The sequence below is a fragment of the Eriocheir sinensis genome, chromosome 9 (genome assembly GCF_024679095.1).
Source record: "Eriocheir sinensis breed Jianghai 21 chromosome 9, ASM2467909v1, whole genome shotgun sequence".
In the NCBI taxonomy this organism is placed as follows: domain Eukaryota; kingdom Metazoa; phylum Arthropoda; class Malacostraca; order Decapoda; family Varunidae; genus Eriocheir; species Eriocheir sinensis.
In genome coordinates, this window is record NC_066517.1 from 23,189,470 (window position 1) to 23,207,539 (window position 18,070).

General features: G+C 43.4%; 2 protein-coding genes across 34 annotated transcripts in view; both read left to right on the forward strand.

Moving 5' to 3' along the window:
* The window catches only part of LOC126996183 (MAP kinase-activating death domain protein-like), a 116,815-nt gene extending 109,326 nt beyond the window's left edge, over positions 1-7,489 (forward strand). For 31 of the 32 annotated variants that reach the window (XM_050856457.1, XM_050856455.1, XM_050856479.1 and 28 more), the window contains one exon: positions 230-7,489. In XM_050856457.1, coding sequence (XP_050712414.1) covers positions 230-385 — 156 coding nt within the window. In that variant the 3' untranslated portion in view covers positions 386-7,489. The remainder of the gene's footprint in view (positions 1-229) is intronic. The other variant, XR_007751054.1, reaches the window with a different exon arrangement.
* Positions 7,490-8,030: 541 nt separating this feature from the next.
* Positions 8,031-18,070, forward strand: part of LOC126996199 (T-box transcription factor T-like) — a 43,160-nt gene continuing 33,120 nt past the window's right edge. Inside the window, exons 1-2 of one of the 2 annotated variants that reach the window (XM_050856502.1) lie at positions 8,031-8,515; positions 8,737-8,949. The gene's annotated coding sequence lies outside the window, so the exon portion shown is untranslated. Of the gene's footprint in view, positions 8,950-18,070 lie in introns of both variants that reach the window. The other variant, XM_050856503.1, reaches the window with a different exon arrangement.

An 18,070-nucleotide genomic window follows, 5' to 3' on the forward strand; every position in this document is an offset into this window, starting at 1 on the left:
TGAAGGTGCTAAATGAAACGAAATATGAAGTCTATGAAATGAAAATATTTCTTTTTCCTTCATGTGTCTGACAATTTACACATCTGTGCTACTCAAGCTATTTGTGCTTAAAAATGGAGTTATGTAATGTTTTATGGAAGGGAAATAATGGAAGCCATGGTCTGCAATGGCTGTGTAGCATTTCAAAGACTTCTCGGCGGCACAACACAACCTTCCGTGTCTCCCCCAGGCGGACCAGATCTGCTACGCTGTGCTGTGTGTGTTCTCCTACGTGGCCGCCGGCAGCGAGCAGAAGAAAATGGAGGTGGCGCAGGAGCACGCCAAGATGGCTGCTGCTGCTGCTGCTGCTGCCGCGGCCGCTGCAGCCGCCCACCGGAAGCAATGACACAGCAGCAAGTAGAGTGTCGGCAAGGATGCTCTGTTGTAGGAAAAGTTCTGATTGGACTCCCATAATCAAACAGTGATGCATCACCACAACACCCACAGCATGTAACAGCCACCACAGACAGACTCATAGCTACATCCCTACAGACACACATTACAAAATCAGTCAATCAGAATCTTAGGGAACTAATTGTTGCTTAAAACCACTATGATCAAAATGCAATAAGTAACGTTATGGCATCAAAAATTATTTTCAAAGTGCAAATCCAATCTAAGATTTGTTTCCACTTCAGACAAATATATTTTTACTCCATGTGTGTTACCACTATAGGAAAATACACAACAGTTTCTGTAGCACAGCATGCACTGATTGTGAACTTGGCATTAGAAGTCTTCTCATTCAGTAAGACAATGTGAGCTCTAGTTCCTTATAACCTCCATAACTACAGGACAGCTTGGAGTATTGCAGCAAGGCCACAGTGCTGGCTGGGGGAGGCTGGAGAACATGAGAATTAACTGAGCCACAGAACTGAGAGAGAGAGAGGAAAGCCAATGTAATCCCATGTTAGAGTTCTATATAATTGCTTCACTAAATGGAGAAGTTACTAATTACAGAGTAGTGCTATTATAGTGGAGGTGAAGGTAAATAGATATGATGAAGCACTTGCATGACATAAATGAAGTGGCATCATTGAATAAGGACGTGCAAGGCTGTAATTGATAAAAGATGAGACAGATGAGAGAAACTGAAGAACCAAGACATGAAGGATAACAATGAGGAAAACTAATGATGTGCAGCTGCTATTGATGCAGACGCCTTTGAAACAGTAAATGAAAAACAACATTCCGTGGGTTTGAGGGGGAAAAACGCCCCAAGAAAATGCAGAGAAAAAAAACAGATGTCACCCATACACTGAAGGAAGCAAAATGAACAAACAGTGACATTGAGAAAAGGTGTGTGTGTGTGTGTGTGTGTGTGCGTTGGTTCTTGTTACTGAACTGGTATAATCGAGACGTTTTAAATCCTATCACACACTCCATCGCTAAATGTGACCTACGTACGGTAAACCATTATTTTCCTTAGACACTGGTATGGTACTGGTGCTATACTGACGACGGTAGTATTACAGTGTAGAATACTTAATAATTTTTAAAGAGACGTATGTTGTAAATGTTCGGCAGTGTAAATTACTGTACATTGTGTAGATATTTTGCATATTGTTACTGTATGTCGGTGTGCGTGTGAAGACCACATGTGTCGGTGTCTTGTTGATGGCTTGGGTCTCCTCTCGGTGTTACTAGTGACCAGTGCCTCTCACACAGTAATAAACTCCTACCCGTAGATCTCTCCCTAACGACACACAGTTCTCCTAGGTTAGGTTCGTAGGCAGAGAATCATACATACATACATACATACATTCATTGCTACTCCTAGAAACAAAGTACGTTACATGCTACATCCCTAATGATTGCAATATAGTCGGTGGTACTTTAGTGTCTCTCAAGGTATCTTATTAGTTGTCCACACACTGTCCGCACGATACTCTCAGTGCCAGAAACAATAGAGTCAACTCATCCGTAAATCTCACACCGAGGAGACGTTCACCCGATCAGAGGAATCCGGACGCCGCGTACCATAGCCCATTCAAAGCCGTGACTGTGCCGTGAATTTATTATCCCTAAAAAGCAATGATGAAAGTGCCGTTATGCTTCGAGGCAGTGTGGCGAGGAGGTGTCATTCACATATCACACCTGGGCATAGTCTTACGTATTTATTTTTTTGCCACGTGGATGCTGAGAGCTTTCGAACAGACAGACAGACAGACAGACAGACATATTAGAGGACAGTAACACTCCATCTACTAAAAAATTAAAATCGACGAATCTCGTGAAGTCCCCAAAATTAGGCAAATGTGACACAGTATTAAAAGAAGCTAAATTAAGTCTGTATCGGGGAAGGGAGATGATGTAATATTTTCTTCATGACAAAAAGGATTTAAAATAGGGAGGGAAATCAGACCTAAATTGTATAAAAAAAGCTAAATTCAGTCTGTGTCAGGAAAGAAAGGCGATGTAATATTTTCTAGAGAACAAAAAAAGGGAGGGAAATGGGTTTAAATTCCTCTTGGTCTAATCTGTCGAGGAGAGTATTGCGACACTTGAAATATGGAGGGAAATAGGGTTTAAATTCCGCTCGATCTAATCCGTTGAGGAGAGGATCGTGACATATCCATTTCGTACCATTCGCTTAGTTGTCATCGTCCAGGAATCCAACACGTCGCCTCTCCACACCACCAGGCTGTGACTTCCACTCTGCTCTGTTCTGTTCTGCCTCATGGTCGGCAAAAAGCTCTGCCTGGGTGAGGAGGAGGAGGAGGAGGAGGAGGGTCCGTTTGTGTTATCCTTTAAGCTGTTGAATCTTGATATATTTTATAAGTGGCCAAGATTATGATTTTTGTTGGGTTTGGGACTTTAGTGGATAACCTCAGCTTGTGAGAGGAAAGGCTCTGTGCTGCACATGTTAGGGAGTTGGTGATACTGTACGGATATGTAGCTTTGGCCGAGGCTTGAAGAGATATCAGTATTACATATAGAAGAGACGTTCCTATGACAAGGTGTAAGTAATTCAGGATAAGCTTAAAAGGATGTTCAGAAAAATTCACCTCATCTTTAGTCAGTGGGGGAGACAGTTAAAGGAAAAATATTTTCCATAAAATGAAAATATCTTTGTTCCTGAAAAGTTTTCCTAAACAATAAGATATTACATTCAAGCCTTATTCAGAATAATTTTTGAGGATGAGTGCAGTTGGTGAGTGGGTTCCTTCTAAACCCACAACATGGAGAAAGATGTTTATTGGCAAATAACTATGAATTATCTAATTGAAGCTTGCAATACATAATCCAAAGTCCGTGCCTAGCCACATGTAGTCTGATGGTGTGTGGCTGCTCACCAACTCACGAGGGATCGGTCTGCGCCACCAGGACTTCTCACGTGTCACAAGTGGAGTGTTCATAAAGAGTCAGCCTGAAGGCCTAAGAATATTGTAATGTTTCCCTCGGAGTCTACTGGAATTAAATTATTGAATCCTAAAAAAAATCCTAATTAATCTTATGTATTCATTAATGATACTTAGATTTTTATTTATTTATTTTTTATTTATTGGCAAATGAGGAAGAAGAAGATATGTCACCTCACGTAGTCCTTCCTTGAATCACTTCTTCAGGACGGTAGTCAGTGTTTGTAGTTCACCTTAACAACAGTCTCGCAGTTGTATGTGAAACTGAACAATAATGTATTTCAATGCATCATTTCCTCCTGCATAATAATTATCTCAAAGTGAAACACTCCTGTAAAATGAACTGAGAACATTTAGTAGCATTTCCTTTCAGTGTGTGTACCACGAAGCATTTACACAACCCCTCCTGTAGTGACCCCAGTAACTATTGTCTCATTCGGGACAGAACCTGAGCATGGAGAAAGGAAATAAGGAGCAGTGAGAAGGATGGGGAATAGGTGTGAGCAAGGAGGAAGAAACTAAAGGAGCAAAGATGAGGATGTTGAACAGGTGTGAGCAAGGAGGAAGAAATTAAAGGAGCAGAGATAAGGTTGGTGAACAGGTGTGAGGAAGGAGGAAGGAGAGGAAAAGAATAGTGAGGAAATGGAGCAGTAATATAAGTTCAAGAAAAGGAGTATATAGCAGGAATGTAATAAGAATGATAGAGAGATTAGAAAAGACAGAATAGAGAGAGTAGAGCAAGGCAGTTGAGTTAAGATAAGTAATTCAAGAGGATAAAAGGAAGAGGAGGAGGATTAAGTTAAAAATGGAAAGTATATGAAAATGTAAGCAAGGCTAGTTTAGTATGTATAAGTATAATTTAAAAAAGGAGGAGGAAGGGGAAGAAAAGACTTAAAAATGGAAAGAAAATTGTTTGAGTGTAAAGCAATGAAAGTCAGAACATTTATACTCCTCTGTTTTTAATCAGTGGAGTCTTGAAGGATTTGCAACATGGATAATGGAGTCGGTTTGTGCGCGAGTACGTACGTGAGGTCACTGCCTTTCTTCGTGTGTCTCGGAGGTTGGGAAGTGGACGGGTGGATGCGTCTTTCTCCCTCTTTTGGTTTATGTGATCTTTTTTATTGCTATTATTTTTTTACGGCAAAGGAAGCAGTTCGAGGGCAAAATAACATAAAGACAAAAAAGTTCGCTAATCACTGCTGGCTGCGATGAATTACCAAGATTATTTTTGTACATATCTGACGACGAACTGTGAAGGGAAGCTCTGGTCGGAAGCGAAGCCTGGCGTACTCTTTCCCCAACTCTTGTGGAAACTCAGAAGGGAAATGAACGTAAGGGGTTTAAAGCCTGTTGTAATCTTTTCCTCTCCCTTGTGGAAATTCTAAAAAGGGAGATGAACTTAAAGGGTATAAAGCCTGGCATATTCTTTTCATAACTCGTGTGGAAACTCATAAAAGGGAGATGAACTTAAAGGGTATAAAGCCTGGCATATTTTTTTCCTAACTCTTTTGGAAGCTCAGAAAGGAGAGATGAGAGTAAGTGGGTTAAAGATTAGAGGCTTCCTTTCGCTCAGGGTTTCTCCCCCTCAAAAATGGGTAGTATATATATTTTTTAAAGGTTTTTGGTCCTATTTATCCATCTTCTCAGAAATCTTCATATCATATAATACCTGTGTAAAAATTAACCCTATGTGAAATTCATCCCAGACTGTAACATGTGTACTTGTGTAAAAATTAACCCCATGGAAAATTTGGCCCAGACTGTAACATGTGTACTTGTGTGAAAATTAACCCCATGGAAAATTTGGCCCAGACTGTAACATGTGTACTTGTGTGAAAATTAACCCCATGCAAAATTTGGCCCAGACTGTAACATGTGTACTTGTGTGAAAATTAACCCCATGCAAAATTTGGCCCAGACTGTAACATATGTACTTGTGTGAAAATTAACCCCATGGAAAATTTGGCCCAGACTGTAACATATAGACGTGTGAAAATTAAACCCCATGCAAATTTGACCTGGACTAACATAATATACTTGTGTGAAAATTGATCCCCTACAAAATTTAACCTGGACTACAACCCCTTCAATGAAAAAGTAGGATTCACATAAGACTTGCCACCCCCTCCAAAAAAATATAAAGTGTGGGTTAACATTTATATTTTCGCATAAGTATATTTGATAAGCGTCACCCGGTTCATCCATTTTCAGCATAGGCTTCACATTTTTTCAAGCCTCAAAATTCTTCCCGGCTTAGTGGAACGTCGTTGTGTTTCGAAGCGGAGACAACCCAGTGTTCCGTAGACGTGTGTGGCTTACGTGCCTTCAGCGGAGGGAGGGAGGGAGGGAGTAGAGGAGAGGAGGGAACCCACATAGCATACCCAGCAAGAACCAGCGTTTTCTGTAGGGAGTTAACCAGGTGTCGGCATTTCTCTGGGGCAAGGGAAAGTGAAGTCAGTAGAAGCCAGGGACTCAGCTTATCTACAGCAGTTTTAGGTTTTTTAATACCATGATGCTCTTGTGAACATCTGAAGAATTAGAAGAAAAATTTGTGCGGTCGAGAAAGTCAAATTTGGCAGTTCTCTGGAGCAAGGAAAAAGAAAATCAGTAGGACCCAGGAATTCAAATATATCTAAGCACTCAGGTTTTCCAGTGCCATGATGCTGTTGTGAATATCTGAAGAATTAGAAGAAAAATTTGTACGGTCGAGAAAGTCAAATTTGGCAGTTCTCTGGAGCAAGGAAAAAGAAAATCAGTATCACCCAGGAACTCAAATTTCATATCTAAACACTTTCAGGTTTTCCAGTGCCATGATGCTGTTGTCAATATCTGCAAATTTATAAGAAGAAAAGAATATTGGGGCAAGGAAGTGTAATTTAAATACTGGTGGCTCGTATACCTGGTTATTGCTTCATTATCTCCCTCGACTCATTTTTATTTATTGTGAGGGCCAAAAAAACTAAGCCTCCATCACATTAAGCATCGTAAACTTTAATCTTTACACCTGTTCAATCACACCGTCGGAGGAAGTACACAATTTTGACTAATAAACCCTTTTTTTTTTTCTAAGATGATTTATCGGCTGGGTGTTAGTACGGTAATTATTCACTCCCGACTTTGTGTTAAAACTTGGAAATGGAGAGATGTGATGTTGGTTGAGTACGAGACATATCCAAGACCTCGAGTGAGTGTAGGATGCACCACCACAACCACAACCACAACCACTTTTGCTCTGGTTGGTTGACTGGTTGAATGGTTGTTTGGCTGGGTGGCTGGCTAATTGGGTGGCTGCATGGTTGGTTGATTGGCTGGTTAATTGACTGGCTCCATGTTTGGTTGACTGGCTGGCTGGCTAATTGGGTGGCTACATGGTTGGTTGACTGACTGGGTAACTGGCTGGCTGGTTAATTGACTGGCTCCATGGTTGGTTGTCTGGCTGGTTAACTGGCTGGCTGGTTAATTGACTGTCTCCATGGTTGGTTGTCTGGCTGGTTAACTGGCTGGCTAGTTAATTGACTGTCTCCATGGTTGGTTGTCTGGCTGGGTAACTGGGTGGTTGACTGGCTAACTGGATAGCTGGTTGAATGGTTGTTTGTCTGGTTGGGTAACTAACTGACTGGTTGATTATTTATTGACTGAAGAACGCACCACAACCCCACCACAACCACTTATGTTCTGGTTGAATGGTTGGTTGAATTGACTGGTTTGGGTGATTATGTATTGACTGCGAGGGACGCGTGATAGCATGTCCTTGTACAGTTTCATTCTAAGTAAGTTCATCTCTCGAGCGTCACCATTTTTCAATCTTATTTCTTTCCCTCTTTCCTATGTTCATCTTTCCTCTCAGCGGATTGACCGATTATGAATATCTCTCTGTCTTGGAAGTTGGCGAGTCGGTAAATTGTTTCCGTGATATGCAAACGATGTGATTTACCTGTCATGTTAATTATTAGGTGTCATGTAACATAGCTTTCTACACAGTTATCTCCATGACAAGACTATAAATGAAAGAAGAGTTGAAATGGACCATATCCTCCCCCCAAAAGTTTCTATCTTATGAAAAATAAAGTTCATGTACACTAAAGTTATGTCTGTCTTTGTGTTTTTCCTTTCTCCGTGGGTTCGAGTTTCAGAGGTTCGGTTCAGGGAGTGGCCAGGTAAAGTAAGGTGGGTATGAAGGTAAGAAGGAAAGTAGGTAGGAATAGGTAGATGGGTGATAAGTGGGTAGGATGGCAGATATATGTAGGTTCGTGACACTTCTACTGCTTCGAACGCGTGTGAGTGAGATCGAGTTAAACAATGGAGCTCTTCACGTCAATTTCCATTAATATCTGTTTATCTCCTTCCCTCCGCTGTTTCGAGTCTCAGGAGAATCGATTCAGGGTTCATTTAAAGCGGTTCGTGACACTTCTACTGCTTCGAACGCGTGTGAGTGAGGCTTCGAACTAAATAGAGTCAAGTTACCAGTCACACAGTAATCTTCACATCGCTTTTCATCAATATCTATCTGCTTCCCTCTCCGCTGTGTCAAGTCTCAGAGGTTCAGTTCAGGGTTCATTTAGAGCGGTTCATGACACACAAACTGATTCGAGCACATGTGAATGAGACTTCAAACTGAACAATGGCGTCAGTAGTCAACCACCTACCACACAGTCACCACAACGGCCTCAGTAGCGGGAGAAACATAACTATTGACACGGGAAAACCTTGATTCACTCACTCACTCTTCATCAGTACCTCCCAAAACGTTAAGTAGAGGAAAAAAGAGTTGAGGGAAAGTGGATTCGAGGCCGGTGACTAGTTGTGGAGGCGGAGAAGGAGGCTGTGCTACGGTTTGGTCAGTCGTTTGCAAGAATCTAGACTGTTTAATCGAGTGTTTGAAGTGACTGGAGTGACACTATAAGCCTTAAGTCGTCTGCAAGAATCCTAGACTGCTTAATCGTGTGTTTGAAGTGACTGGAGTGACACTATAAGCCTTCCTCTTGACCATAAGGTTCCTACGCTATCCTACGTCTATCCCAAGTACTCTTCAATGAGGTTCTTTGTGTGGTTTGGTCAGTCGAGTGCAAGGAGTCTCTGGACCTTGGACTTCGAAGTGTTAGTGAACGAAGAAGGTGATTGGGGTGATATTAGAATCCTAGACTGCTTAATCGTGTGTCTGAAGTGACTGGAGTAACACTATAAGCCTTCCTCTTGACCATAAGGTTCCTACGCTATCCTACGTCTATCCCAAGTACTCTTCAATGAGCCTCTTGTACGGTTTGGTCAGTCTAGTGCAAGGATCTAGACTCCCTTACCGAGTGCTTGAACTTCGAAGTGTCAGTGAACGAAGAAGGTTACTGGGGTGATATTAGAAGCCTCCCTCGTGTTCATAGTTACTACGCAGCCGTTTTCTATCCTAATAACTCCTCAGTGAGCCTCTTTGCGTGTTTCGGTCAGTCCAGTGCAAGGATCTAGACTCCCTTACCGAGTGCTTGAACTTCGAAGTGTCAGTGGTCGAAGAAAGTGACTGGGACAACAGCAGCAGGTTCCCACACAGCCGTCTACCGTAAGTACCCTTCAATGAGCCTCTTGTGTTGACCGTACTTACTCTTCAATGAGCCTCTTGTGTTGACCGTAAGTACTCTTCAGTGAGCCTCTTGTGTTGACCGTAAGTACCCTTCAATGAGCCTCTTGTGTTGACCGTAAGTACTCTTCAATGAGCCTCTTGTGTTGACCGTACTTACTCTTCAATGAGCCTCTTGTGTTGACCGTAAGTACTCTTCAGTGAGCCTCTTGTGTTGACCGTAAGTACCCTTCAATGAGCCTCTTGTGTTGACCGTAAGTACTCTTCAATGAGCCTCTTGTGTTGACCGTAAGTACCCTTCAATGAGCCTCTTGTGTTGACCGTAAGTACTCTTCAATGAGCCTCTTGTGTTGACCGTAAGTACTCTTCAATGAGCCTCTTGTGTTGACCGTAAGTACTCTTCAATGAGCCTCTTGTGTTGACCTCAGCTTATGGGCGTTCTTGGTCACCCACTTACCTATCCAAGCCACCTACCTTACCCATCTACCAACCTACCCATTCACCTACTACCTATCTACTTAACCTACCCACCTTCCTACCTATTTACCTACTTACTTTCCTTCTTACCTTCCTACCCACCTAGCTTACCTTACCTTACCTGCTGACTCCCTCACCTTACCTATCTACCTAACCTACCCTACTACCTATCTACTTAACCTACCCACCTTCCTACCTATTTACCTACCTACTTTCCTTCTTACCTTCCTACCCACCTACCTTACCTTACCTATCTACCTAACCTACCCATTCACCTACTACCTGTCTACTTAACCTACCCACCTACCTACCCATTCCTTCTTACCTTCATACCCACCCACCTTACTTTACCTGGCCACTCCCTCACCTTCCTCCGTACCTGTGTAAACGCCTTCACCTGTCGGCAGCATAAACGCAAAGGAACAACTCATCATAACAAAGAGTGTGAAGTAACCAACCCACCTCCTCCCCCTCTTCCTTCTCCTTCCCCCTCCTCTTCCTCCTCCTCCTCCTCTGTAAATATCTTGCTTTATTGGGGGGCGGAAGCATCAAAGTCCGATAGTGAGGTTCTTAGCTTGAGACGTGACCTTCTGAGCCGCTATCGACAGGTGAGAATCGAGGCGTGAGGTCAGGGAGGGGGGGGGGGTAGGGGGAATGGACTGGGGAGGAGGAAAGGGAAAGGTGTGGGAGAGGAAGGAAGGGGGGGTAAGGAAGGGAGGGAAAGGGAAGGAGAGGAGAGAGAGGGGATAGGGGGAATGGTGACGGAGAAGATGGAAGGGGGGTAAGGAAGGGGAGGGAAAGGGAAGGAAAGGAGAGAGAGGGGAAGAGAAGCACAAGGAAGAGGGAATGGAAGGGAAGGGAAGAGAAAGAGAGAAAGGGAGATCACAGAGGGGACGGAAGGGTAAGGGAAGAGGAGGGAAGGGAAGGGAAGGGTGGGGGAATGAAAGAAGAGGAAAGGTGAGGGAAGGGAAAGGGAAGAGGTGGAGGGGAGTAAAGGGAAGGGGAAGGAAGGGCAGGTCAGGGGAAAGGAATTGCACGGAGTCAAGGAGAGAGGGGAGGGGGAGGAAAGGGAAGGGAAGGGAAGGAATAGAAGGGGAATGGGTGAGGAAAAGGAAAGGGAGAGGGAAGAAGGGAAAGAAAGGGAGGTCAAAGAAGGAAAGGGAGGGAGGGGAAGGAAAGGGAAGAAGAAGGGAAGAGAAAAGGTAAGGGAGGAAAGAACGGGAAGGGAATGGAATGGAATGGAAGGAAAAGGAAAGGGAGGGAATGGAAGGAAAAGGAAAGGGAGGGAAGGGAAAGGGAGGGAAGGGAAGGGAAGGGAAGGGAAGGGAAAGGAAAGGGAGGGAAGGGAAGGGAAAGGGAGGGAAGGGAAGGGAAACGAAAGGAAGGGATGGGAAGGAAAGTCATGGGAAAGGAATATAAAAGAGAGAGAGAGAGAGAGAGAGAGAGAGAGAGAGAGAGAGAGAGAGAGAGATGATGAGGCCTTTGAAGGATCACGGATGGGCTAAAAACAACAAAAAAAGGTCGGTCGGCGTGAGTGAGGTTGGGTGTCATCTCCGCGTTAATCCTGACCCGAGATAAAAGAAGGGCTCGTCGTGGGGGAGGGAAGAGGAAGAGGGTGGGGTGGGGGTGGGGGGGGACTAAGGTATCATCACTCCCCCGCCGCCCAGCTTGTCAAAGAACTCCCCTTAACCCGGTAGCTGCGGGGACAGGTTTCTTAGGTTAGGTTAGGTTAAAGGCCCCTCTAAGTAAAATAATGAGAGAGAATCATCACTCACGCAAACCATTTCATAATATATATCAACGCATGTGTGATCAGTTTATGCATCATCTATTTTGGGAGGTTTATATCATGGCAGAAATTTGGCCCGTCGCTGGTACACGGTAAAGCCGCAAATTTGGCCCGTCGCTGGTACACGGTAAAGCCGCAAATTTGGCCCGTCGCTGGTACACGGTAAAGCCGCAAATTTGGCCCGTCGCTGCTACACGGTAAAGCCGCAAATTTGGCCCGTCGCTGCTACCGGGTTAATGAGTCACTTAGAGAAAACTATATTGCGAAATAATATATATACCGCATGTGTTCAGAATTGATCATTTAGTATCGATGTTAACTAGTAATATATTCTCTCTTTTGTACAATTCTTATCTGTTTCCCTGTCTTGTATATGCCATTGGGCGAAATGTAGCTATTATTTTTATTTTTATTCTTTTTTTCATTATTATTATTACTATAGTTTTGTCCGTATCAAGATAGCAACAATGATGACTCCATAAATGATCTGCAGAAATAGCAATATACGAATCATTACCATGCTATTAATAATTATCTTTCTGGTCTTAACGTACCATAGGAAAGAGAAATGAGTAGAACGGATGAATTAAGGAGATGAGTAAAACGAGTGAATAAAGGAGATGAGTAAAGCAGTGATAGAAGATGAGTAAGCGGGTGGTTTTAACGTACCATAGGAAAGAGAAATGAGTAGAACGGATGAATTAAGGAGATGAGTAAAACGAGTGACTAAAGGAGATGAGTAAAGCAGTGATAGAAGCTGAGTAAACGGGTGAGTGAAGGAGATGAGTAAGCGGGTGGTTTTAACGTACCGTAGGAAAGAGAAATGAGTAAAACGGATGAATAAAGGAGATGAGTAAAACGAGTGAATAATGGAGATGAGTAAAGCAGTGATAGGAGATGAGTAAACGGGTGAATGAAGGAGATGAGTAGCCTATAGCCTATTATGGAGACCAGTAGAAAGGCGATGAGTAAGACAGGCTAGTAAAGATGAGTTAACCGGGTGAAAGAAGCTGAGTATAAGGAAGATGAGTAAGCGGGTGAGTGAAGGAGATGAGTGAGCGGGTGAATGGGGACAAGTGAGCATCGTGTCTCTCTCTTTAAGCCGATCCAACCCTCATCAAGATTCTCCTCAGCTCGTCATCGTAAACATTATGTTGGCTTTGTGAATTAGGGTCGCGACGCACACACACACACACACACACACACGTTTCACACCTGCGTTTTACCTGTAGTGGAATAACCGGAGAATATGATTTGTTAGTGAAATATTTAATTGTCGTTCACACACACACACACACACACACACACACACACACACACACACATATACGTTTCACACCTGCGTTTTACCTGTAATTGAATAACCGGAGAATATGATTTGTTAGTGAAATATTTAATTGTCGTTTATGTTTAATTAGGTCCTGTACTGGGGTTTAATATTTAGCAAAGCGTTATCATGGAAATTACAAACACACTTCCTGAGAGCTAATAACCGGACTCGCTCCTCTCACTCTAACACTTCCTAAAACTAAAAAAAAAAATTAACGTCATGTGTTTTTATTCACGTTGATGGTGTAGAAACTTTGTCAGACTACCACCAGGGTCATAAGTCTACCCAGGGAAAGGCCCACAACTCCTACGAAAGCCGTGTCAAATGTGTGCTCTCGGCCACCGCTGTGTTTGATAAGAATATGATTTGTTAGTGAAATATTTAATTATCGTTTATGTTTAATTAGGTCCTGTACTGGGGTTTAATTTTTAGCTTAGCGTCATCATGGAAATTACAAACACACTTCCTGAGAGCTATAAGGTCCGCACTCTATTTTCCTAACGTTATATTTTCAGTCAAGTGTTGTCTCTGTGTTCACGTGTCTGTCTCTCCCGTAAAGCTATATATAAACTCTCCTTCACCTCGCTATCAGTTTCCTCCTCGTTTTATTTTGGTCCAAGTGTCGTTTTACAAGCTACCGTCCCGCCCGAATCTTTGTCCAAACACACCGCGCCATTAAAACAAGACAGGGTAGGCTAATGACCCGCTAATGAAGGGCAGGTGTTGGGTTACTTACAGGTGCCCGGCCACAGCTTCCCTTCACCCCCTCCTTCATCCCTTCATCCCCACTCCTTAGCTTCCTTCACCTTTCCTTCCCTCCCTTTCCTTCTTTCCTTTCCTTCCCTCCCTTTCCTTCTTTCCTTTCCTTCCCTCCCTTTCCTTTTTCCTTTCCTTCCCTTCTCATCTTTTCCCTTTCCTTCCTCTTTTCCTTTCTTTCATTCGCCTCTCTCTCTCGTTTATTCCTTCATCCCTACTCCTTTCTTTCTCTAGCTTTCCTTCTCTTCTCTCCTTCCTCTCCCTTTCCTTTCCTCTTCTCCTTTCCCTTCCTTTCCTTCTTTCCTTCTCTCCTTCTCTTTTTCATCCTTTCTCCCTTTTATTCCTTCGTCCCCATTACGTATTTTTCTCTTCCTTTCCTTCTCTTCTCGCCTTCCTCTCCCTTTCTTTCTCTCCTCATCTTTCCCTTCCTTCCCTTCTTCCCTTCTCCTTTTCATCCTTTCTCCCTCTTTCCCTTCGTCCTCACTACGTATCTTTCTCTCCCTTTCCTTTCTCTTATCATTTTCCTCTTCCTTTCCTTCCTTTCTCACCTTCCTCCACCTTTCCTTCCTTCCCTTATCATTTTCCTCCTTTCCTTTTCCTCCTCCTCCTCCTCCTCCTCCTCCTTCACCTGTGCTGTCCTTTATCTTCCACCTTTGATTAGATAGTTAGTGTAGCTTGTCACAAACAGCCTCGTAAGGAGTATCAGGTATGCTGTTGTTTGTTCTTCGTTTGTGTTCCTTTGTGTTCTCCCTTCATCTTCGTCTCATCTGCTTTCTTTTATCTCTTCCTCCTTTCTTTCTACTCTCATCTGTTCCTCTTCCTCCCCTTCATCCCTCCCTCCATACCTCCACCTTTCCCTCCACTTCCTCCATCCCTCCCTTCAACTCCTCCCTCCATACCTCCATGTTCCCTCCACTTCCTCCACCTCCTTCGTATCCTTCTCCCCGTGTCGCTTCCTCCCTCCCTCCAGCCTCTCCCTCCCTTGCTCCGCGCTGGGCCTCGCTAATCCGTCGGGCGGCCTGGCGGACACCTGCTAATGTCCCTCGTCTCTGCTTACACGTCCGTCCGTCTCTCCGCCTCTCCGGCCGCTTGTATTCGTCTGTCCACCTGTCTGTATACGCTACGCCATGTCTCCCTCTCTCTCTCTTTTTCTCCGTTCCACCGCCCCCTTCCCCTCCCTCTCTCCACCTTTCTTTTCTTCCTCATACGCTCATCTTTCATTTTTATCTCCCTCTTTCTCATTCTTTGTTTCCCTTCACTTTCTTTCGTCTTCCTCTCTCATTCTTCCTCTTTTTCTTTGCTTCCTCTCCTCTTCCTAATTCTACTTCGTTTATTTTCTTCCTCATATACTTCTCTTTCATTTTTGTCTCCCTCTTTCTCATTCTTTGTTTCCCTTCACTTTCTCTTCGTCTTCCTCTCTCATTCTTCCTCTTTTTGTATGCTTCCTTTCTGCTTATTTTCTTCATCATCTTTCATTTATATCTTCCTCTTTTTCATTCTTTGTTTCCCTTCACTCTCTCTTCGTCTTCCTCTCTCATTCCTCCACTTTTCTTCCTCTTTGTATTCTTCCTTTCCTACTTTCGTTTTTCACTATTTTTCTCTCTCGCTTCCTCATTCCCACCTCTTTCATCCTCACCTGTGTGCACCTGTCTACTTTTCTATTTCTTTTTTACGCATGTGTTAGGTTTTTTTTTCCACTTATCGAGTTGACAGTAGAAGTTGAAAGTCTTATAGCAAACCCTGTAAAGGCGGATCATCATGCAGGATCGCGGATTGCTTGGTGGATATAACTTTTTATTTTTATTTTCACGATGCAAACTTTACTGACTGACTGACTAACGGGATGGTGGAGTTTACGAGGTGTGGGAGGGTCACTTTTATTATTATTATTATTATTATTATTATTATTATTATTATTATTATTATTGGTTGTTGTTGTTATTTATGTTTATTATCTCTGTCATTATGTATTTTTCTTATCTAATATTTTATCTTTTATCTAATTTGTATGTGTTCATTTTCCTTTTTCTTTTTTTAATCTAATATCTACGCAGTAATATATCTCCAGTTGCACACACACACACACACACACACACACACACACACACACACACACACACACACACACAGCGGACAGCCTTGAGTGCGGCTTATCGCTGTGTGTGTGTGTGTGTGTGTGTGTGTGTGTGTGTGTGTGTTAGGGAGAGGCACATAGGAATCAGTCAGTCAGTCACCCAGTCAATCAGTTAGTCAGTCAGTCAGAGAGAGAGAGAGAGAGAGAGAGAGAGAGAGAGAGAGAGAGAGAGAGAGAGAAAACACTAAAAAAGACGAAAAATAAACAACAACAAAAGAGGAAAACCTTAAATCATAGTATTCCTCGTTTTATTATTTATTTCCTCGTTTTTCTATACACACATTTTGCTTTATTGGCGTCGATCCGCGCACAGTCAATAAAGCTTTCGGGGTTTTTAAAATGATGCCTACGTGTGAGTGTTTGCTGAGGGGCCGCTGCTGGGGGTGATGGTGGTGGTGGTGGTGGTGGGGGAAGGAAGGCATTGCTAGGGAGGTGAAGGGAAGGGAAGGGAAAGCAAGGTTGTCTGCCCCCACGCCTATCCTAGAAACTCACTAAAATGTACCATGAGTATTTTGAAACATCCTGGCTTTTTTGTTTTGCAAAGGTGACAGCATTTTACGCCTATCCTAGAAACTCACTAAAATGTACCTTGAGTATTTTGAAACATCCTGGCTGCTTGAAGAATGGCTTTTGGTGATGGAGGTGGTGGAGGAAGGAAGGCATTGCTAGGGAAGGGAAGGGAAGGGAAAGCAAGGTTGTCTGCCCCCACGCGTATCCTAGAAACTCACTAAAATGTACCTTGAGTATTTTGAAACATCCTGGCTGCTTGAAGGATGGTTTTATTGCGAGTGTTTGCTGAGAGGCCGCTGGGGTGGTGGTGGTGGTGGAGGAAGGAAGGCATTGCTAGGGAAGGGAAGGGTGACCTAACCTAACTTCCCAACCTCTCCTCCCTTCCCGCTACCCTAACCTAACTGAACCTTCCCTGACTTAACCTAACCTAACTTCCTGACATCTCCTCCCTTCCCGCTACCCTAACCTAACTGAACCTTCCCTGACTTAACCTAACCTAACTTCCCGACATCTCCTCCCTTCCCGCTACCCTAACCTAACTGAACCTTCCCTGACTTAACCTAACCTAACTTCCTGACCTCTCCTCCTTCCCCCTACCCTAACCTAACTGAACCTTCCCTGACTTAACCTAACCTAACTTCCTAACCTCTCCTCCCTTCCCGCTACCCTAACCTAACTGAACCTTCCCTGACTTAACCTAACCTAACTTCCTGACCTCTCCTCCCTTCCCGCTACCCTAACCTAACTGAACCTTCCCTGACTTAACCTAACCTAACTTCCTAACCTCTCCCTTCCCCCAGACCCATGTAAAAAAGTAATTACAACGTAAGAACATAGGGAGTCTGCAAGAGGCCATTATCAATATATATAAAAAAATAGAACATAAGAACTTAGGGAGTCTGCAAGAGGCCATTATAAGTCTTCTCACCTACGGCCATTCTTGTGGACAAAACTGCTTGCAATTCATTATCATAGAATATTGTTAAGACTAATAAATCCATAAAACGTTGGGGGGAAAACGAGTTATATCCCCCAATCCTTCTGGCCGTCACCTTTGCAAACACAACTTTCTTAGGAAATACTCGAATGCGTAAAAGAGATAAGAAATAAGATCGAGAAAAAAGCAAGAAAGAAAAATAAGAAGAAAACAAACAGCACGATAAAAAAGAAAAACAAAACAAGGAAAACAAACACGAAACAAAACAGAAAGAACGAAAAAACAAAGAAGAAAATAAAAATAAAAATCACTGCGCACGAGAGAGAGACCCACAGACAGACAGACACACAGACAGACAGACACACAGACAGACAGACCGACCCACAAACAGACCCAGAGACAGACATACAGATATACATACAAACATACATACATACAGACAGACATAGAGAGAAATTATAATCCCTCGGCAGCCCACATGCACACTTACCGCGGTTATATTTTACGAGGCGAGTGATAACCAGAAGGAATGGCGTGGGGATTATGGTATTTACAGGCGCCGTTAGGAAGGCAGAAAAAAAACATACATTCATTCCACGCCTGCCAACCCTCCCGAAGCCCTCTAGCGGGGTGGAAGAAGCGGGAAGATTCATTATATTCGCTAACTACGACGGTAAATACGGAAGATAATGTAAGAAGAGGGAGGAATATGGGGTTTGTTGAGGGTGCGGGGGTCGAAGTCGTGGCCGCTGGGTGGATTCGGACGAGGAGTGTCAACATGGCGGCCATCAACGGGCAATGATGGCGCCGCGGGGTTCTCTCTCTCCCTCTCTTTCTCTCTTTACCTCCTCTATTTCTCTCTCCTTCGTCCTCTATGTCTCATCATTTCCTCCCCGGCTCACGAAGAAGAGTGGAAGGAGGAGGAAGAAAATTTGAAGGAAAAGAAGAGGAAAAAGGAAAAGAGAAAGAAATAAGAAGCGGAAAGTAGAGGTTGAGGAACAGAACGTGGAAGAAGAGAAGAAGAAGAAGAAAGAGAAGAAGAAGAAGAAAAAGAAGAAGAGGAAAAAAGAAGAAAAAAAATAGGAAATCCCATCCAACTTGTTCTCGAAAACGTGCGTCAGAAATCTTACATCACACACACACACACACACACACACACACACTATGTAA